Below are 24,127 nucleotides of genomic sequence, written 5' to 3'. Positions count from 1 at the left end.
AGTTGCATTTTCGTACATGTATTTGAGGAGTATTCTATATCTAGAATCAATCCTTGCGTTTATTCATTCCTTCTAATACGGCCCAGAGTTTTATGGAATCGAATGCCTTATTGTAATCCACAAATACCAAACGAAGAGGTTCATTTTATTCGTTGAACTTTTCGATAAGTGTCGTTATTGTCTGTAGGTGTTCTATGGTACTATGTCAACAGGCTGGTAACTATCGAATTTATTTGATAGCCTTTTTAGTAATTATTTTGGTAAGCATTCTGTACGGATGTGGCAACAGGCTTATTGGTTTGAAATTTTCGCGTTTGTGGTATCTACATATTAGGTGTATGTATATATAAATAGTATAGGACGCACGCAACGCGTTTATAATATAGGTATATAACTTCTTTTTGGATTGAGAAAAAGCATTGAATTCGCAACCGCCATTGCTACGGCGAGATATTAGTACCTAATTTATATACTATAGGTTGAATTGCGTATGTATAAGTTCAAACGAAGTTATAATGGTTGGAGGAGGGATAGAGTGTATACCCGAAGGAACTTGCGAATCAAGCGCATAAGGGGCCACACGGTCCCTACTTCAATCATTATAAGTGAATAGAGTTTAAAGTATTTTTGAAGTGAAAACTTCTGTAGCGATTTTGTACACCTTCTGGACGGGGAAAAAGCATTGAATTCGTGACCGTTATCGGTTATCGCTTCGCCGAAATAAATTCTGTACGTTTATGTATTATGTGTCTGTATATATAAATAGTATAGGATGCACCCAATGGGTATATTATGTAGGTATATCACTTCTCGGGTCGATCGGATAGTTCAGTGCGACTAGCGGCTGACCCGCACTTCACTTCGCCGTGAGGTACGAGAGTTCAAGCCCAGCCCAGGCCATCGGAAAACAAAAAGGCTAACGCGTCAGTATAAAATTCTAAATATGAATCTGGCGCTTAGACCTGAATATGCGGGCATCTGATCGACCTGAGGGAGCAGTACGGCAAGGGATAAGGGCTTGCGGCTCGGTGATACTCCCCCATAGATCCCTACCGAAGGGCGTTGACGCCTAAGAACGGTGTATATACATACATATCACTTCTCTTTGGACGGGGAAAAAGCATTGAACTCGCGATCGTTATCGACAGGGCAGATATTAGTAATTTATATACTATAGGTTGAATTGCGTATAAGTTCGACCAAAGTTATAATGGTTGGAGGAGGGATAGAGTGTGTACCCGAAGGGGCTTGCTTCGTAAGAAGTTTTCACTTCTGTCGGCACTCCCACGAGTGCCCCAATTTTTTTTTCTTGTAGAGGAAAGACTAATTTCAGGGCTTTCTTATATACAGTTTTTGGTTTAAAATTGTATTCATTATTTGTTCCTTGTATCCATTGTGTACTGCTATTTGTTCAATGATATTCAATTCTATCTCGAAGATATTTCTTGACATGAGAACTTCTGTTAATCTATCTAACATGCTATGGCATGCCATGGCAGGTTGCCAACAGGCAACTTGACCAATTCTTAGCTTACATTAATTCACTCCATAGTCACATTGAGTTTACAATAGGAACAGAACAGAATCGATCCATATATTTGCTAGACTTAAAATTCTCAGACTTGAAAACAAACATGATTTCTCCGTATTTCATAAACCTATCCATACCTGCATAAGTATACCTACACAACTCATCATTCCATCCTACATAACACGAATTGGCTCCCTCAGGCATAAACACCTACTTAATGCCCTTGGTCCATGAATAACTATTATGTCTCTCATTAAATGAATTTAATGTTATCATTTGCTTACTAACTTACCAAGTATGTAAGTCTTACTGTATTTACCTATTTTGTATAATTATTAATAAACATATTATATAAACATAAAACTGCTTTTTTGCTTTTAGTTTCATGTTTAAGGTTTGGATTTTAATAAAAATTTAATTATTTAGTATTCAACGGAACTCAATATTGATATAATACAGGGTGATTGATTAGTGGGGTAAAGCTCAATAGATCCGCTATAGTAATAGATAGCAATAAAAGTTAATAACAAAAATTTTAGCCACCTTTGAGCTTCACATTACAAACTTAGTTAGAATGTTACAGGGTGTTCGATAACACAGTGGCAGACCAAACTTATGTTTTTTTAAATGGAACACCCTAGTTTTTATTTAAATTCGAAATCCTGTTAAGTTCTTCATCACAAAAATATAAAGTTTTGTTATGTTATACAGGGTATTTACAAAGTTATAACCAATTTTGTATGAAAATCGTAACAAGTTCAACTCCCTGTATAAATAAAAATAAGCACAACAGCAATGGTTTATTAATGCCTTATTTTTTTATTTATTGTCAAAATTTTCAAGAATGATTGATATTGCTAATTTTCTTTATATCAAATACAGGGTGAGTCAAACCGCAAGTACATCATTTTCTCAGTAATTTTAAATGGAACACCCTGTATTTTATATCACTATTGAAAAGTACTGTTACCGTACTTTAATTTTTAAATAACATTCCCTATGTCTAAATTTATTAGTTTTCGAGATATTTTCATTTTTCAATGGACCATTAGCGTGGCCACCCAAATCACCAGAATTTAATAAACTGGACTGATTTTTTGGGGTTACGTTAATAATGAAGTTTATGAAATACCTTCAACAACAAGGGATAAGATGAAAAATAGAATACAAAGTGTATTCCGATGTGTTAATTTACAAATGCTTCGTAGAGTAAGTAGCTCATTCAATGATCGTTTTTAGGCGTGCATAAATGTGTTAGGAGGTAATTTTGAACACCTTATGTAATAAAATATTAAAAATATTTTATTAAAAGTAGCTTCTAATTTTTTCAAACGTGTTTTTTGCAAAATGTATTACTGATAAATTATGTTTCGTTCTTTATTTGTTACATTGTTACATTTACATACAAAAGGAGTGTTTAATTGTCTTCACAAAATGTTGTATTTTGTGTTTGTGTTTTTTTGTAAAAAATATTACTAATTCTCTTTCTTTATTTGTTACATTTACATAAAAAAGTAGTTTTTAATTGTTTCAAAAATGTTGCATGTTGTGGTTGTGTTTTTTTTTTTGTAAAATCGTTTGCTAATAAATTATTTTTATTTCTTTATTTGCTACATTGTTACCTTGATTACCGGATTGGTAATCAGTAATCGTCAATGGTCAATTCCGTCATGGCTTACTTAAAATTTAGATTTTAGACACCTAAAATAATTTTCTCTGAAAAATGAAAATATCTCGAAAACTAATAAATTTCGACATAAGGAATGTTATATAAAAATTAAAGTACGGTAATGTTACTTTTCAATAATGATATAAAATACAGGGTGTTCCATTTAACATTTCTGAGAAAATAATGTACTTGCGTTTTGACTCACCCTGTATTTGATATAAAGAAAATTAGCAATGTCAATAATTCTTGAAAATTTTGACAAATAAAAAAATATGGCAATAATAAACCATTGCTGTTGTGCTTATTTTTATTTATACAGGGAGTTGAACTTGTTACGATTTTCATACAAAATTGGTTATAACTTTGTAAATACCCTGTATAACATAACAAACCTTTATATTTTTGTGATGGAGAAGTTAACAGGATTCCGAATTTAAAATAAAATATAGGGTGTTCCATTTAAAAAAAACATAAGTTTGGCCTGTCACTGTGTTATCGAACACCCTGTAACATTCTAACTAATTTTGTAATGTGAAGCTCAAAGGTGGCTACAATTTTTGTTATTAATTTTTATTGCTATCTACTCTATAGCGGATCTATTGAGCTTTACCCCACTAATCAATCACCCTGTATAATGAAACATCTCAAACATATTTATTTTCATTTAAGTCGTCCAAAATGTTCATATTATATGCATCTATAAAAAAGTTAGTGGTTGAATGTTTTGGGAACATAGAGACTGAATCCTGGCGAGATGACAGATGCGTGTCGAGATGAATAGTGAGCAGCGCGTCGAGATAACTGGCGCGCAGAAAGTCTTCACTATATCCTTACCTTAAGATCATATTAGATAGACTGAAGCCAGAGTGTCTAATCTTAAATATTCAATTTTCATATCCGATATTAAACAATATTTATATCACCCTGTATATCATATTAAAGCAACTTGTTATTAAATTAAAACATGTGTGGCCTGCTAATTTAGTTAACTAGTGCAAATCATAAACAATAAGTTTGGACATGGCACATTAATTTTGATGATCGAATATAATTTCTTTGTTCTCTAATATTTGGTAACAAGATATGTGTAAATAACGCGTGTGGGCCTGACCCAAATACATATTGCCGCAAATAAAGAACATTCTACTTAATTCATTCATTCGAATCAGTTCAACCAGTCAAGATATGACTTTAGATTCCATCGAATCACCTCAAAGAGACAACATAATATGTAGTCTCATCATGATTATCAGTGTATCATTCATCCTTGTAAGACAGTAAGAGCACATAGATTAGTAATTATTATAGCTCCCAGGTTTTAAGTGTCGTTCATAAATAAATTTCTTTTATCTTTAATTTGGTGTTTCACTATCGGCGATAGAAGTTTGAGCTGAGCAGACTTTATTCACAGAGCTAGACAAGAAACTAAGAAGCAACCAAGCAGGCTTTCGCGCTAAACGCTCCACTATCGACCACATTTGTACTCTAAGAATTATCTTGAAACAAACTAGTTAACGGCAAAAAATATTAATATAATATTTACAGTCTGGCTATTATCCTTTGTATTACTTCAAGGTTTGTGACTCTTTCAAAACAAACTTATCTTCAGCTTTAGATGGTAGCACCACATCTCGAAACTTGCAATATTTTTATGATGTTCTGTTTAAGAGTTCAGGCCTCTACACCGTATAATATCGTGTTAAATACGTAGCCTCTTAGCATTCTTAATCGTAGAGGGATGCTTATATCTCTGTTGCAGAATAATTTTTTTATCTTTAGGAAGGTGGCCCTGGCAATTTCGATACGTCTTTTTATTTCATTGTTTTGGCCTCCAGTTTCGTTTATTAAAGTTCCCAAGTATTTGTAACTTGATACTTTTTCAATTTGAATGCCGTTTATACTAATACCCTAACAACACACAACATTCCAGGAATGTACTACCAAAGTTCTATCAATATTTGAATGTCCTGGACATTTAGGGAACATTCGGTGAACATCTGTTTAAATTATTCCTGGAATGTTACCATAAGACATTCTGTGAACATACTACCAATGTTCCTATATTTTAAGTTGCGAAATAATACATACGTGTAACAGATACAACATTACTTATAACATACCAGACAAACTAAGTGACACTTTAGGCCTACAGTGCAATAATATGTCAAATTTAAAGAGTTTCCCAAGTTCAATTAATACAATATTATAAACATACAAATGTAATAAAAATTATTGTTCGCGAATATTCAATTTGGAATGCGATTTTGTTAATAAAAAAAATACTTATAACTTATGCAAAACCCAAGAGAGGCATTTATATTTATTTCTTTTGCGTTCATTTTCAAATTCGCCGTGCATATATTTTTGTGCATGGCGCTTGAGAGGGCATCACGTGACTAAAAACGACCAACCAACGACCTCGCTTCGGCCATCTTGGCATCTTCATCTTGGCCACCTTGCTTTGCCGTGGGTGGATGGTTGTTTCTATTATTTGTGCTTTTTAAGAATATTTTTTTAATTCGGATACTTTTATAATAGCTTTAATAGTATTATTAACATAGTGAATAAAATGGTGTCCTGTTTTTAACGCAGTTGGAGTAGCAGAAACAAATGTAGATAAAAAAATCTGCAGGAATAACGTTTCAATTATGACAGAAGCTCCAAACAAATGACTGTGAATGAAAAGCCCTATTAAAAGGTTAGTATGCAAATATGTAAACGAAGGCATGCCCTGTATTTCAGAAAATAAATTAATACTATTAATACCCTAATAATACTACAGTGGAACCCCGTTAAGTCGGCCTCCGATAACTCGGAAGTTCGGCTAACCCGGAACGATTTTCATCAGACAAAATAAACATTTTCTCGGTTCGACTGAGTTGTTTACCCAGATATGAACAATACTGTATGCAACTGTACGTAATTTAGATGTACTGTGCATAATATGTATTTCATGTTTTTGCAATAATGAAGTTTATCTGTTAGTATACCGTAATTTATTAGTTTTTACGATATTCTCCAGCTAACCCGGATTTTCGATAACCCGAACCAGCCAGGGTCCCGATTAATCCGACTTATCGAGGTTCCACTGTATTCATAAAAAATCTTTTAAGTAACCTAGATATAACAAAGTGAATAAAAGGCATAAATCAGAAGAATTATTATTTTATTTTATAAGTTAATAATTGGTCATATCCATTTATTATTTTAATAATAATTGTGAATAAACCACAAACTTCGCTTATTCCTAACTAAAATAGTAAATAGAGATAATAACAATAGGATTTGTAAAACTAAAGTAATTCTTTTTGCGTTTTTGCTAATGTATGCCTTTATAAATAGGATGGTAGACCACACACTATAATATGCAGTACCAACTAATGAATACACAGAATATTATAGTCGATTTGCTAAACTCAGTCTCAGTACTACTGAGTCTCAGACACAACTGGCTAGTGATTTTAGTAAATAATTTTGCCAATTTGGTAAAATTGGCAAAAAAAAAATAATAACTAAATAGTTAATAATTACTGTAATTTTGGCAAAATTGGCCAAAAACAAAAAAAATTACCTACTAAAATCACTAGCCAGTTGTGTCAGAGTTTGGGGAACCGACTATACTAATAAACAATTTCTAAGCTGTTTTATAATATTTTGTGAGTCCATTAATCATATTTTTTATTTAAAACTAAAATTTGTTAATAATGCTTAGTAATGCATATATTTTGTATTTTTAGCTTTCCAGAAGATCCTGCGAAGAAGACATGAAGTATAGATCAGATTTGTTAATAGAGGAGTATGTTCAAAACACTTTTTAGAAAAAGATATTGACAGAACTTCACTTTCATCTGTTCGTTTAAGAGACTGTGCTGTTCCAATAGCTTATGTCACACAGGTATATGCATTTTTTTTCTTGGTTTTAACATCTTTAAACGCGAAATACGCAATAGCTTATCGAATTGATGCCATGTTATTTTTCTTTATTAAGGTCTTTGTTTATTATTGTGTATGTGTATTAACAACAGAAACATTTTTGGTTATTCTTTTATTTTATTTTATATTTTGTCATCAAGTGTTCAGTCAATGTATGTAGTTTTCTTATGTACACCTTTATGGGTTTATACCTGGTGGATGTATATTTCAATAAATAAATAAATAAATAACCTAATTAATAATACAGTCTGTACAATATAGATACTGTTGTAATTCATTATCTACATCGGAGATCTAAGTTGACATTGTTGCCCAACTGCAAAAAATTTTTGAATTCATTTTAAGTCAAATATATCACATAATTATTGCGAAGTAGATTATACAACAAAACAGATTAATATTCAATGTAAATAAATAAAAACATCAGAAATAGAAAACAATAATTAAGGTATAATCTTATGTTACAGTTATTAAGGTACCAAGGGTATTATAAGGATAATAACGCTTGAGGTCAATGGTGTTTTTAACAAGGGCCTGAGGGATATACGTTGACCGAAAGCGTTATTATTATAATACCTGTGGTGCCTTCAACGTTTAATGTCTGACTAAATTATTCTTTATATGCGAAAAATTTGAATGAATTTTGAATTGATTAGTTTTTAAATAAGTACATTTACTAGTAACAGTAGTAACATAATTGTGGTAACCATAGTTTTACTTAGGTTGATATTTGTCAACTTGACAGTATCTAAGTCGTTATTTAAATTTAATGCCCAAGGGCGTTATATCATACTTAACAGACTTCGAAATGTCATTATTTGTCAAATAATGTACCAGTAGGACATTAAAGTAAATAATAAAAACAATAAATATAATGAATACTAAATACTTATTTGTTTGTGAAAAATCTATTTCTTTGTGGCTTTTTTGTAATTAACTATTCTAATGAGGAAATAAGCCACAATTTACTTGAAAAAATAATTTTATTAAGGTTTCTACTTCCACGTCGGATGTCGTTGTCAAAATACAAAATGTTCATTATTATTATTTTATTTATTAAATATTATTTATTATTTATTTAAATATTATTTAATATTTATTTTTTTATTATTATTATTTATGCGTATTATTACCTGTAAATAATATTTCTTCTGATTGTTAATTGTAAAGGATAGAAAAATTACCTTTTATTTTATTTTCTTTTAGAATCAGCTGAGCGAAGTGGTCTACAAAAAACCAGAAAGGAAACAGAATATGTGGCTACGAAAAGCAAAAGAAAGGTTTACAAAGCAAATGTGACACATTTTTTTATAATATTTAGGAATGTCAGTAAATTACATTAAAAAATGTATGTAAAGATTTTTTGCAATAAAAATGTTTATATTTATCAAGGATGTATTATTTGGTATGGCCACATATCGTCAGTGATGTGACAATACCTCCTATCTGTTTTTTTCAAGAGATTTGTAAGATAGACTAAAAACTTGTTTCGGCCACCTCCTGTTTTCATATATTTTTTGACTTGTTTTGCAGTAAATAACTATCTATTTACTACAAAAAAGTCAGAATACGTACGAAAACAGAAAGTGACCTTAAAAAATGTTTTTCGTCTCCTGCAAACCTCATGAAAAAACATATAGGAGGTATTGTCACATTACTGACGATATATTTCAGTGAATGTCTAAAAAATATTCTGTGAATGTTCAAAGAACGTTCGTAGACATTCATGGAATGTTCTAACAAGACATTCAGTCTAAAAATATACTGTGAATGTCCAAAGAACATTCATGGAAGGTTCCAACAAGACATTCAGTCTAAAAAATAGACTGTGAATGTCCAAAGAACATTCGTAGACATTCATGGAATGTTCCAACAGAACATTCTAAGAATATTTAAAATGCTGACACAGCACTTTCCTGGGACTTTCCAGGGACATTCGTGTGTATTTGGGGACATTCCAGGAATGTTTTCAATGTCCTGTGTGTACATTCTAGGAACATTCATGGAATGTTTTGTGTTATTAGGGTATGTGCTGGTTGTGTCATATTTTTAGTGAAGACCATATACTTGGTTTTTTTTTATGTTTATGCCATAATTATTGCAAGCAATATTTATGTTTGTAAGTAATCGTTGTAATTTTTCTACTGTTCTTGCAACTAGTACAGTATCGTCCGCGTATCGAATATTATTTACAACCTCTCCATTAATTACGATTCCTTCGTTTGCTTGCAAAAGGGCTTCCTGGCAGCAGCGGCGGCTCGTGGGTCAATCTTCAGGGGGGTCATTTTGGTTTGAAAACTTCAAACTGTTGATTTTTTAAAGTATTTAAAAGATCTTTTAGCATTTATATTTTAGATAAAAAATACAGACTTAGATAAAACTCAATACTATTTACCCTAGTTTTCCGAAAATTAAATTTGTCTTTTTTTAGAGTAAATCTTTTAAAAAATATAGGAAAAATGGTATGAACAGGTTATTGACTGATATATAGATAGGAATATTTATAGTATAATAAATTGTAAATTTATTAAAACGAAACTTACTTTAAATATTTTTATATTTTAAGTCAATTCTTCTATCCTTTAGTTCTGCAAAATAGTCTATGACCTTCTCATTGAAATTTGGAATGCTCTTGACAAGCGTTTTCTCGATGCTCAGCATAGACAAGGCACTAAGTCTAGGTTGTCCCATCGTATTACGCAGGAATGTTTTTACTCTTTTTAAAGTAGAAAAACATCTCTCACTTTCCACGGTTGTCATAGGGAGTGTGCACAAAATATTTAATAACTTCACTGCTTCAGAAAATGTTTCAGACAAATTCATGTTAATAAAAAGCTGAAGTATGGCTACTGCACCAGCACTATTGCGAAAATCCTCACGACAATATAAGACTTCAAGTTCCGATTTTAGTTTGGAAATATTCACTGTGGGATAATTAGCCGTCACCATTTTTAAAATATTTTGCGGAAAGTTGGTAGTGTATGCTTCAAATTTCTCTATGTAGAATAACTGTGAAATCATGAGATGATCATTGAAACTAAACCTGTGATTTATTTCAGATATAATAATATCACAAATTTCAAGTGCAGTTCGTCGCTTTGGATCCTCTGCAGTAGTTTTTCTTTTTTTTGCTGTTGATGTGCTTGGTACTTCTGATTCCAAAATAGTATTTCTAATTATTTGGATATTGTTGTTAAAAGACAGGATACAATTTTTGACAGATATAACATCAATGTCTCGCATTTGCAATTGTTTAAACAATATATCAACATGGGGCATTATTTTATGGAAAAAATTTAACCAAAATAAAAAATGCTCATCTTCCAAATGTCTTTTTAAACCAGTTGCTTGATTTATATTGTTACCATCTTGCTCCTCATCAATAATTTCCTCTAAGCAAGATTTTAAATCATCTTTATAAGTGTATACAATTTCAACACATTTTGTATTGAAAGCCCATCGAGTAGGCGCAGCTTTAGGTAGCCTTACTTTAACCACTCTATCCAGAACCATCGTACGTTTTGGAGATCGGCCGAAAAAGGACGAAAATCCGTGTAAATTTGCAAAAAATATTTTTATCGGTTTGTGTTGACTCGCCGCTTTTTGGAGGATAAGATTAAATTGATGGGCATAGCAGTGAATGAAGTGTGCATTTGGGTATATTTCTTTAATTTTTGTTTGTACTCCTCCCAGTTTACCGCTCATGACTGATGCACCATCGTAACTTTGGGCAATCAATTTTTCAGGTGCTTCATTAATTTTTAATAATTGAAGTTCTTCCAATATTACATTAGTTAAATGTTGTGCTGTAGTACCTAGGGGGTTAACAAATTTCCAAAATCTTTCATGTACAATACCAGTTAATACATATCGCAATATGATAATCATCTGCGTTTTATTGGAGCTGTCTGTGGTCTCATCTACTTGAATGGCCACAAAATTTGTCTGGCCAATCTCCTTCATGATATGAGTATGCACAATGGCTAACATTGATTCTAAAATATCGTTCTGAATTGTTTTCGATGTTCCTTTAAATACTGTACTTTTTTCAATGTGTTCTTTAAACATTAAATCCAGTTCAGAAACAAAATCGATAAGGCCCAGAAAAATTCCACGATTATTGGAGCTGTCACTTTCGTCATGACCGCGCAATGCAATTTCGAAAACTCCACAAAATTTTACACAGTCGATTAGTTTGTTTAAAATATACCTATTTTTAGATACCAATTCATTAAAGTCATGCACAGATTTACGATATACACTATCAAGTTGCTGTCTTATGTTAACACGTCCTAAACTTGCGTAACTCATTGATGAATTTATATGAGTAGTTGAAGAGGCATGTTTTGTAATTTTCACTTTTAAATGCTTAATGTCAGTTACTCCATTTTTCGCCCATACAGCGTCATTCGAAAACAGTAAACACGGATAGCAAAAAAATGCATTTCTCACACTGCAGCCACAAATCCAATCACACAAATTGTACATTGATTCTTTAAAATATCTTTGAATGTCCTTACCCCTATCCTTTGTTGTTTGTTTTAAATTCATGTTTGGTTTTGGTCGACCACTTTCTTTTTTCTCAAGCCGCCGTTCATAATTTAGTGTTCCAGCAGATTTTAAGGCAATTATTTCGTCAACAACACTCATCTTGTTTTTGTTACAATCACAAAAAAATCCAACAAAACAAAATAAATTACGCAAATACGCCGCGATCGATATAGACCTGCCGTGAAGTGCGGTCAGCAGACGGTAACTAACTAAACGTGAGGCCGTCGACTCTACTAGAGGTATACGACGGAAAGGTCACTCCCACTCTCGCCCACGAAATTGCTATCTGCCGTCTCTTTTCTATTTTACATGCATTTGTCCATAAGCCATAAGAACTGTATATAGACAATTTAAAATACGGCCCAGCCACGGGCTTGTGTATAGCGCGAGGCGCGACGTTATTATATCTATTATATTTGTTTTGCCAATGCAGACTGCTGAGAGAGAATTTTATATTTCAGAGTGAAGTTTTAGATAAAAGATATTTTTAATAAAATTGGTATTTTTATGAGATTATTTTAGGGGGGTCATTGACCAATTGACCCTAAGGAGGAGCCGCGCTTGCCTGGCAGATGCTTCCACTATATACATTAAATAGCAGTGGTGACAAAATGCATCCCTGTCGTACCTACTCATCTACCGCTCATGTGCAAAGTGCAGCACGTCCTACAAACATACGTCGAGCTCAGGACTAGACGTTTATGAGCTTGCATTCTTCCACACAAAGGTTGTATGGAATGAGAGTAGAGTGGCCCCACGCGAGTACGGCTAGGATATTAAGATTGTAGACTAGTGACCAGTAGGACTACTGTTTTCGTCTCGCTTCTAGCAGCTCCATACCGACTACTGATAACTCAAATGACGGCCACGTTACTGTACTTATGTTCACTGAAGAAACACAGATCGCGCCCTGTGTGCGTTTCTGGGGTCTCGATGCCTCAATTGACGGTTCACCACCTCTCATCCCATCCCATTAGTCGCCTCGACAGGCAGGGATCAGAATCCAGTAGTATTAGGTTTGTTCCAACTCGATACAAAACCGTTCTTGAATCGTTACGCGCATGTATAATTATGCGCAGTAACACATTTTTTGTTGAAACCGTTGAAGACGAACGAACATGAAACCGTTCAAGAACGGTTTTGTACGTTACAGCCGTTACAATACAGCCAGACTGGAACATGCAGGAGAAATGGTAGATTTTATAGTTATACAAAGCGGAGTTAAACAAGGATGCTTACTCGCCCCGACATTATTCCTAATAATAACAGATTGGATCATGAAGAAAGTAAGCGATAAAAAACATGTATTAGGTGGAACGTGAATAACCAGTTGGAGGACTTGAAGTTCGCAGACGACAGTTGTCTCCCAACCGAACATAGCAACCATATGCAAAAGAAGATCGATAAGCTTGCAAAAAATTCAATTTAATGGGCCTGAATATAAAACAGAAAAAACGAAACTCTTAAAAAACAACAACTAAGAAACTAAAATTAAAATAGATAGAAGTCAAATAGAAGAGGTAGATAATTTTACATATCTGGGATCAATCATGGAAACAAAGGCCGCTTTCACATTAGCCGACACGACAGCGACACGACACCGGCAGCGGTGTCGGTGGACTGGAATTTACATTGAAACTATAGAAATGGTTTCACATTCACCGACATGTCGATGATGTGTCGTCATCGCCGCCGACAGTCGGCGAGAAGCAGTTCTCCCCCGCGTGCCGTCCCGATTTTTATCAAAGATATACAGATATACAAAAGTTGCTTTTTGTGAAAAAATCTCAATTTTCTAATTAACTGTTCAATTACTATTAAATAGAAATATTTTTAACCTTATTGTCACAGCCAACATTTCTTCAGGAGACACTGCCATTCGAAATGTGGTATCTTTCTTTTTGATTGTGTCTATTATATTGATTAATATATTTCAAATGTTGATTTGCTCATACGAAAACAATTGAAAAATTTGTTTGTATCAGAGCACAATTTTTCAAAAAGAGTATAGTAATGCCCTTCTAAATATCATACTTTTATTATTGGATGGACCCATAATAATTGTCTTCTAACTTTTTTGTTTTTCTTTTATCCTCAAATACAATAAATAAAGCAATTTTAATTTATTAAATCCTGCCATCATACAGTCGACTCTCGTTAATTCGAAACTCTAGGAACTCTTAAAATATTACGAATAATTGAGTGTTTGAAATATCAAATGGTTCGAAATTTGTGAGAGAAAATAAATAAAACTTCGAATTATTAAGTGTTGATTATTTATTAACTGCTACTTATTCTATAACGATGACAAAAGTTTAAAGGTACATTCGTGTACATACATACTTCTTTGTATTCCTAATGTGAATTAAGCAATCTTTGGAAAGAACTGTATTATACTGGTTTGCTTCAAATCACATTGCTGCTGCTCAGACTGCTCAGTAATTTTTTTTAAGAGAAAAAAGTGCCTGAAATGCTTTTTCATCACTTTCGTTTTGTAGTCAGAAGGTTTGTAAGGTATCGAATGAGGATCTTGCTTCCTTAACTGACACCTCTGCCAAAGGTTCTGATGTATCGTACTCATCTTCATCGTTACTTTTTTCATTCGTATCTGTCGCAGATAAAATTTCGCCATCGGTTAGTGAATCTGAGGCAGCAACATCTTCATCCACTTGAGCAAAGTCAGAAAAACTCACACCGCTGATGTCAACTAATGGTTCTGAATGGAAAACTGTACTTACTACAATCTTTCTGCCTCTTTCTGTCTGCCAACTTTTTTGTTCCTAAAACCAGTGCCAATAAAACACAAACACACACACACACACACTCTGCAACTTTGAATTTTCGAGTGTTAGACGCCGATGAGTTCGAATTAATGCGTCGTTTTGTTATATAGCAATGATATTTTTCGTTCGACTTACCAAGTGTATAAAAATATATTGATTTAGTTCGAAATATAAAGAGATTTTGTAGGGAACTCGTGATAACTTTGAATTATAGAAAGATTCGAATTATCGCAGGTTTGAATTAACGCGAGTCGACTGTATTATAACCTAAATTTTTTTTCCGTTATCGGTTGTGTGTCGGCGAGAAAGGTCGTGCTATGTAAAAAGATGCTGCCGGCAGTCGTGCCGGCGCCGGTAACGTGTCGTTGCTGTGCCGCTGTCGTGTCGGCTAATGGGAAATCGTCCAAAGGCGGTAGTAGATCAGATGTAGAAAGAGGAGTAGTAAAAGCACAACATGTACGTAACTCCTTAAATAAAATCTGGAACACACGCGATATATCAGAATTAACCAAAATCAAAATATTCAACAGCTGTATTAGAGTATATTATTGTATGACGCAGAATCTTGGGAGACACGAAGAAATAACTACCAAAAAGTTACAAATATTTATAAGTAAATCGTTGAGAAAAATTCTAAAAATATACTGGCCGGGTAAAATATCAAACGTAGAACTATGGAGAAGAACTAAACAAGAGAAAATACCAGTCACGATTAAAAGAAGAAAATGGAAATGGATTGGAAATACTCCATGAAAAAACCAAAATAATATAACCAGGCAGGCACTCCAATATCAACCGGGCTGACGAAGAGGAAGATGAATATCCAATAATCGCTGGAGAAGAACGAAGAACTGTAACAAGAAATCATGAAAGACTTACCCACACACACACGGAGTGAGTGTGTGTGAGAGAGAGAGAGAGAGAGAGAGAGAGAGAGAGAGAGAGAGAGAGAGAGAGAGAGAGAGAAAGATAGAGAAAGATAGAGAGAGAGAGAGAGAGAGAGAGAGAGAGAAATTAATTATTATTTACTATTTGTAATGTATTGTCCCCATTTCTTTTTCTTTAGCCCATTTCTATCCAATTTGAACAAAAGCCTTCCCCAAATCTTTCCATATATGTCTGTCCTTGGCTGCGCTTTTCCAGTGAGTTCCTGCATCTTTTATAATGTCGTCGTTCCATCGCATCTGAGTTCTTCTTCCCCTTCTTCCTTCTTCTTTAAGTGCCATTTCCGCGGCGGAGGTCGGCAATCATCATAGCTATTCGTATTTTAGAGACGGCTGCTCTGAAAAGTTCATTTGATGTACATCCGTACCATTCTCTCAGGTTGCGCAACCATGATATTCTACGTCTCCCTGTGCTCCTTTTTCCTTGAATATTTTCCTGCATAATCAATTGGAGCAAGTTGTATCTCTCTCCACGTGTAATTTGTCCGAGATATTCCAATTTTCTTGTTTTGATTGTATATAAAATTTCCATTTCTTTCTTCATCTTTCTCAGAACCTCTTTGTTTGTGACGTGTTCTGCCCACGATATTTTCAGAATTATTCTGTACACCCACAGCTCGAATGATTTGTTTTTTCATTGATGCAGCACTCAAGGTCCAAGCTTCCATTCCATAAAACAAAGTTGAGAAAACGTAGCACCTAGCCAACCTAACTCTTACCTCCAACTTCAAATCTGTTGTGCAGAGCACTTTTCTCATTTTGTTAAAATTTGCTCTAGCCTTTTCTATTCTGATTTTGATTTCCTGTAAGTAATCTCCTGTTCAGTTGATCATTGTTCCAAGGTATGCATATTGGTCGACTGGTTCGATATTGGATCCGTTTATGAAGAGATTTTCGTTATTTCTTTGAGTTTTCGATATTCTTATAAACTTAGTCTTCTTGACATTCATTGTTAGCCCGTATTCTTGTCCAAACTCTGCTATTCTGGTCATCAGCCTCTGAAGATGATGTTTTTAGCTAAGATGACAGTGTCATCCGCATATCAAATGTTGTTAATGGGAATTACATTTACCTTTTTTCAAGATCTCTTCCGAGTAGGCATTAAAAAGAATTGGCGACAACACGCATTCCTGTCTCACTCCACGTCTGATTTCAATTTCTTCTGACAGCTCATCGTTAACACGTACTTTTGTTCGTTGCTTATGGTATAAATTCGATATAATCCTGAGGTCATGGTAGTCCAGCTTCTTTGATTCCAGGACATGCATTAATTGTTCATGTCGTACTTTGTCGAATGCTTTATTATAGTCAATAAACGTCCAGGATTGACGTCCAGGCACGTTTGTATAAGTATGTTAAGTGAAAAAAGAGCTTCACGAGTTCCCAGACCTTTGCGAAACCTAAATTGGGTATCATTAATGTCTTTGCCCAGTTTATGACATATGTATTCGGTTATGGATGACTTTCAGTAGCAACTTTAGCACATGAGACATCAAACTGATGGTGCGGTAGTCGCGCATTCTCTTGCGTTTTTCTTTTTAGGGAGGCAAATAAAGATCGACGTCAACCATTCTTTGGGGAATGTGCCTGAGCTATAAATTTTGTTCAAGAGTACCACTAAAACATCAATATGTTGCTCATCTATAATTTTTAAAAGGTCGATAGGAAGCATGTCAGGTCCTGGGCTTTTTCTATTCCTCATTGTTTTTAACGCATGTACTATTTCTTCTTTTATAATATCTGGACCTATTTCTCCTGAAGTAAGTTCTATGTGTTCCAGGTACCCTCTTTCATCATCGAACAGTTCGTCAATGTATTCTGCCCAACGTTGTACTTTTTAATTGGTCTCTGTTCTCGTCAAAAGGGTACCCTACCACTTTCTAACTCATCTGCCCAAAGCCATTGGCCAGTAAGTGGGGGATTTCTTATTCTGGCAATCATTCGGTGAGTAATTTGATTCTATATTACCCCTAAAATCGAGGGTTGCCACTTCCGCCATCTCCACCGTACCGAAGCTCCGCTTCTCTGCCGTAGCTGCCGTTGTGGACTTCATCCGTAACCCTGGACAAGGGACCCTAAACAGGTACTAGTTTCCCGGGTCAGGAAACCCCCGGAATCTGCGGACGGCAGGGATTGTTTATTTTTCCTAATAGGACTATTTTCAAGAATTTAAAGAGTTTCTACCCGCTAGCATTTCTTTTAATGCGTTTGTTTAATTCTTTATATTCTGTGTCCTGTGTATAATTTAATTCTTATATTCCATTGTTCTCTTTGCTTATACACAAAAACCAACTGTGATGTAGCCATACGCTAAATAAATAAATAAATTTTAAACAGAACACCACATAAATAGTAAATGAAACTGTTCCGGTATAATAAAAAAAACTGTTATTGGCGAGGAACCGCAAAGTGGGCGACGCCTGGTGGCAAATTTCAAAAGCATCAACTCAAGAAACACACTGACTTTGTCATTAATTTGTATACATATTTGCGGTCAATTGATACTGTAATTAACAATGATTTCGACTAAAAAAAACTATTGCAGTGTTCCTCAGTATTCATTCCTATTATACTCTACGACTCTACGCAATGACGTAAACTAACCAATGCCAAATCACACATTTTGTTAATTTGTATTAAACGTAGTATTTTTTAATGTTTAAGCGACTGCAAAATTAATTAAATAAATAAAATGTAGTATATATTCTGTGCACAGAATGTACATTGTTATGCAACATATTCCGACCACCTCACAATTTCCAAAACACAATTATTATAAAATATATTCACCTACTTGCTTTGCAGTTTTTATTTAATTAAAAATTATTATCTGTTAGTGTAAAATAAATTGTAGTATACAGGGTTATTCACTATATTTTGACCCTCCTGTAAACTGATTTATTTACAGAATTAGAAAAAACTGTAAAATATAAGTTATTCGATTTTTAAATTATGATTTTTTGACATATATATCGTGCTAGTGACGTCATCCATTTGGGGGGTGATGGCGTAATCGACAATTTTTTTAAATGGGAATAGGGGTCGAGTGCTAGCTCATTTGAAAGGTTATTCAATTCCCTATTCAGTAATATAAGATAATCCTAGCGAACAAATGCTATTTTGGACTGAGTAGACATATGAGAAGCAGAAACTTAAGCCAAAAAACAAAAATAACCATATACAAAACCCTTATACAACCAGTGTTGACATATGGATCGGAGACATGGACCATCTCCAAGGCAGATGAAAACCTTTAGCTTATATTTGAACGAAGGATCCTGAGAGGCATACTCGGTGGCATCTGTGAACATGGTATTTGGAGTAGGAGGTACAACTACGAGGTATACCACAGATATAAACATATATTTGGTGGTAAAGACGTAGTATCTCTTATAAGAATAGGAAGTCTAAGATGGGCAGGACATCTAGCAAGATCACAGCATAACAACCCTCCTAGAAGAATCCTTATGTCACAACCTGTGGGAAGTAGAAATAGGGGTAGGCCAAAACTTAGATGGAAAGATGGTGTAGATGAGGATGGGAGAAAAATAGGCGCAGCAAACTGGCAACGGTTGGCAATGGGTAGGACTGACTGGCGTAATAGACTTGGGAAGGTCGAGGCTCTTTCATAGGGCTGTAGCACCATTGATGATGATTCAGTAATATAAACATTAACATGACTAATTATACAGGGTGTCCAAAAAAATTTTTTTAATTAAATTAATTGACACAAAAAGAAGAATGTATGTAATTTATTTAATTCAAAATACATTCTACTGCTGTCAGAAAACAAAAATAAATGTTTATTGAACAAATAAACATTACTTTTCACTTAAATTCAATGTTCAAGCTGCCACCCATCTACCTCTTGGCAGTTTGAACATTGAATTTAAGCAAAAATCAGTGTTTATTTGTGCAATAAACTTTTATTTCTGTTTTCTAACAGCAGTAAAATGTATTTTAAATTAAATAAATTACATACATTCTTCTTTTTGTGTCAATTACTTAATTTAATTCAAACAAATTTTTTTGGACAACCTGTCTAAATAATTATCTTAATGTTTATATTACTGAATAGAGAATTAAATTACCTTTCAAATGAGCTAGCACACGACCCCTATTCTCATTTAAAAAAAATAGTCGATTACGTCATCACGCCCAGAGACGTCACTAGTATGTCAAAAAATCATATTTTAAAAATCGAATAACTTTTTTATTTTACATTTTTTTCTAATTCTGTAAATAAATTACGGGGGGGGGGGGTCAAAATATAGTGAATAACCCTGTACCTATTAACTAAATTAGAAATTGTAAGCTACATTAATCATTTTTAAAACGCTGTATGATTATCGGGCGCCAGATTTTTTGGTAGACTGTGTATATAGCAGGATAAAAGGAGGTAATGGCGACATTAATTTACTAACTTATTTTTATAAAGAAATTGAGCAAATATATCTTAATATGCTTATATGAAAGCATTCTAAGAGTTTCTCACATTAAATTATGATTATCGCAGATGCAAATATTTGAATTATTGATATTTTCAATTAAAAAAAAAAAGTAAAAACAAATCAGTAGTTAGCATCAAATTTTAATGAATGCATACAGATGAAACATAATTTTGAGTGGTCTTTAACCCATAAGCCAAGCCGCACACCAAAGAAATATGAAACGAAAAACATGAAACATGAAACGAAAAACATGTTTCATGAAACTAAAACACTGCTAAATAAATCTCAAAGTCCGCCTACCAATGAAACTAGTGTGATTCATGCTCATGACACATTTTTATTTTCGGAGAGTTTCATAAATGGCCGGACGTATATTTGTTTAGCAGTGGATTATTTCCATGAAACGTAATTTACATTTCATGTTTCTTTGATGTGCGGCCGGGCCAAGATGTCTTAGTGTAGTGGTAAAATTTAGTGGTTACTTTGGCAAAAAAAAGCGTGTAAATGATTTATATTCAACGTTTAAAGACTTCGAAATCAAATGACAAATTGATTGTTTTCCTTTAGTTATCGTCCATCTTTGAGATTTTGAGCGCCCTCTGTCGAAAATGAATTTTGCGAATTACCTTTTGACACCACAGTAGAGTAATGGATGTAACAAAGTATATGCAAATCCAAATGGTGGTATGCCATCATCTTTCACATAAGGTGCTAGAGGTATAGGACCCCCTCCACTAATTAGAACAAGCTGGCTGATTTGCTGTGCACGATGTGGGTACATGGCTGTTATTAAGCTGCACCTAAAACGAATAAATAGAATAATAAATATTTTTTATTAATATTTTGATGGATCAATGATATTTCTTATTTTAGAAATATTATGGTAAAATAAGGGTGAACTACCCTCGTGATGGGATTGATTAACTTCAACACACTAAGTACTCATCGATATATACAGGGTGTTAGTAAATAAGTATGAAAAACTTTAAGGGATAAAACTTATTCCTCTCATCAAAACTTATTCCCTCTACCTTCTACTTACTTACAATATATTTCCCTCTCACCCCTATCGTTGGTACAGCTGTTTTTCTCCTCTTCTTTCTTCTTGATCACTACACGGATATAGTTGTGTATACTAGTCCAACCAGATTTATTTTCAGTCATTCTCTCAGTCAATAAAATAAATGAAATACACTTGCGATCATAAAAAGCGGGTCACTCGATGAATTATTCAAGTTAGATGTCTCGAATTTTCTAAACCTGTTGTCCGATTTGAGTGATTTTTTTAGTATGTTATAGCCTAATTTTTTAACAATATCACTATAATGATATTGTTGCTAGACAGGTAAATTGTCATTGTATACCGGGTGTAACAATCATACTGTGTTTATTCCTCAAAGTTCGGAACACCCTGTGGAATGTTTTAGCATAGATAAAATATTGAAATTAAAACTTGATTGTAGCCTTAGGTTTTCTTAATATTTTCTTTTTTGATTTATTTGTTTATGTTGGACAATAAAAAAGTTAGGCACGTTAATAACTAACCATATTCTTCATCAATACAGGGTGTTTTTAAATAAGTGCGACAAACTTTAAGGGGTAATTCTGCATGGAAAAATAATGACAGTTTGCTTTATAAACATATGTCCGCAAATGCTTCGTTTCCGAGATACGGGATGTTGAAGTTTTTCTTACAAACTGATGATTTATGTATTGCTCTAAAACGCGTAGAGATATGCAAATGCAATTTGGTAGGGTTTAAGAGGTAGTTAGTGTGCATTTTTGGCCATACAATTAATAATTCTATATTCACCATTGGCGTGCATACGGGTATAAACATTTTAGATACATCCCATATGCACGCCAATGGTGAATATGAAATTCTTAATTGTATGTCAAAAAATGCGCCATAACTACCCATAAACTCCTACCAAATTCCATTTGCATATCGAAACCGGTTTTAGAGCAATAAATAAATCGTCAGTTTGTAAGAAAAAAATCAACATCCCGTATCTCCAAACCGAATAATTTGCGGCCATACGTTTATAAAGCAAACGGTCATTATGTTTTAATGCAGAATTACCCCTTAAAGTTTGTCGCACTTATTTAGAAACACCCTGTATTGATGAAGAGCATGATTAGTTGTTAACGTGCCTAACTTTTTTATTATCCAACATAAACAAATAAATCAAAAAGGAAAATGTTAAGAAAGCCTAAGGCTACAATGGAGTTTTAATTTCAATATTTTATCTATGCTAAAACATTCCACAGGGTATTCCGAACTTTGAGGAATAAACACATTATGATTGTTACACCAGGTATACAATGACAATTTACCTGTCTAGCAACAATATTATTATAGCGATATTGTTAAAGAATAAGGCTATAACATACTAAAAAAATCACTCAAATCGGACAACAGGTTTAGAAAATTCGAGACATCTAACTTGAATAATTCATCGAGTGACCCGCTTTTTAAGATCGCAAGTATACATGAAAAAATAATGGCAGTTTGCTCTATAAACGTATGTCTGCAAATGCTTTGTTTCTGAGATACAGGGTGTTGAAAAACTGCCAATTTTTTTATTGCTCTAAGACCGGTTGAGATATGAAAATTACATTTGGTGGGTTTCAAGAGGTAGTTATTGCGCATTTTTTGGCAAACAAATAACCAATTTATATTCATCATTAGCGCGCCTACGGGTAATGGTCTGAATTTTTTCAAAGAAAAAAAATGGTACGCCACTGAGATATTTCAAATTAAAAATTATGTTTGTATTCCACGTTTAATTTATGAAAAAGAACCTTTCTTGTATTTTTTTCCTATGGGGCACTGTTTTTATGCCAAAAAATAAAACATACATTTCTTAATACTTTATCAAGAACTCTCCAATATTATACTACCCAAGTAGAACAATAACAGAAAATATTACTAAAAAGATTTTAACTAGGTGCAAAGCTACAACAAATGTTCAAAATTAAAATTACCTCCTTTAAAGGTGACAGAAAAAATTTATATTCACCATTGGCGCCCGTACAGGTAATAGTCTGAATTTTTTAAAAAAAAAAATACTACTCCACTGAGAAACGTCAAGTTAAAAATCATTTTTGAATTTCTTGTTCAACTTACAACAAAAAATCATTCTTGTCTTTTTTCATATGCGGCGCCGTTTTTATACAAAAAAAAATAAAACATCTTAATGCTTACAAATTATTCGAGGTAGATTCCAAAAACGATTTTTTGTCGTAAATTGAACGAGGAATTCAAAAATGATTTTTAATTTAACATATCTCAGTGGCGTACTATTTTTTTCTTTAAAAAATTCGGGCTATTACCCGTACGCGCGCCAATGGTGAATATAAAATTACTCTGTCACCTTTAAAGGAGGTAATTTTGAACATTTGTTGTAGCCTTGGACATAATTAAAATCTTTTTAGAAATATTTTCTGTTATTGTTCTAGTTTGGCATTATTATATTGGAGAGTTCTTGATTAATGTATTACGAAATGAAAAATACGCGCGAAGATGTTTTATTTTTTTGCATAAAAACGGTGCACCATATAAAAAAAGACAAAAAGGTTCTTTATCATAAATTAAACGTGGAATACAAAAATAATTTTTAATTTGAAATATCTCAGTGGCGCACTATTTTTTTCTTTAAAAAAATTCAAACAATTACCCGTAGGCGCGCCAATGATGAATATAAAATTGTTGTTTGTTTGCCAAAAGATGCGCAATAACTACCTCTTGAAACCCACCAAATTAAATTTTCATAGCTTAAAAGGTCTTAGAGCAATAAAAAAATTCGCAGTTTGAAAAAAAAATTTCAACACCCCGTATCTTGGAAACGAAGCATTTGCATACATACGTTTGTAGAGCAAACTGTCATTATTTTTTCCTGTAGAATTACCCCTTAAAGTTTTTCATACTTATTTACTAACACCCTGTATATATTTATTTAGTTCACACTTAAACAATAGGGCTTTTTGAAGTTATACTTCTTTAGGCGCGATTGAGAGTAAAATTTCATAATACTGCGCGCATGCGCACACAGACAGTATGGCGTTTAGTTGCTAAATCTTTCTAGTTATGTATAAATTATATCAGTGCAAGAAAAGGTGCGAAAAGAATATATTACTGTTTTTAGTAAATATATTTATTATAATTTTTGTGTCTTTGGATTTGTCTTCCTCCGGAGTAAGATGAGTATTATTAAAACATTTTATTGATATTTATTATACTTTCACCTTGTCCGTTTGTTACC

The 24,127-nt window shown here is 33.3% G+C and overlaps 1 protein-coding gene across 1 annotated transcript in view; it reads right to left on the bottom strand.

The window, feature by feature from the left end:
* LOC114339155 (protein ABHD8-like) overlaps window positions 1-24,127 on the bottom strand; it is a 63,146-nt gene that overhangs the window by 10,905 nt on the left and 28,114 nt on the right. The window contains exon 5 of the mRNA XM_028289786.2: window positions 20,489-20,662. Within this exon, the coding sequence (XP_028145587.1) occupies window positions 20,489-20,662 (174 nt within the window). The remainder of the gene's footprint in view (window positions 1-20,488; window positions 20,663-24,127) is intronic.

This window comes from Diabrotica virgifera, chromosome 10, assembly GCF_917563875.1.
Source record: "Diabrotica virgifera virgifera chromosome 10, PGI_DIABVI_V3a".
NCBI lineage: Eukaryota > Metazoa > Arthropoda > Insecta > Coleoptera > Chrysomelidae > Diabrotica > Diabrotica virgifera.
This window is presented reverse-complemented; position numbering and strand designations above follow the sequence as displayed.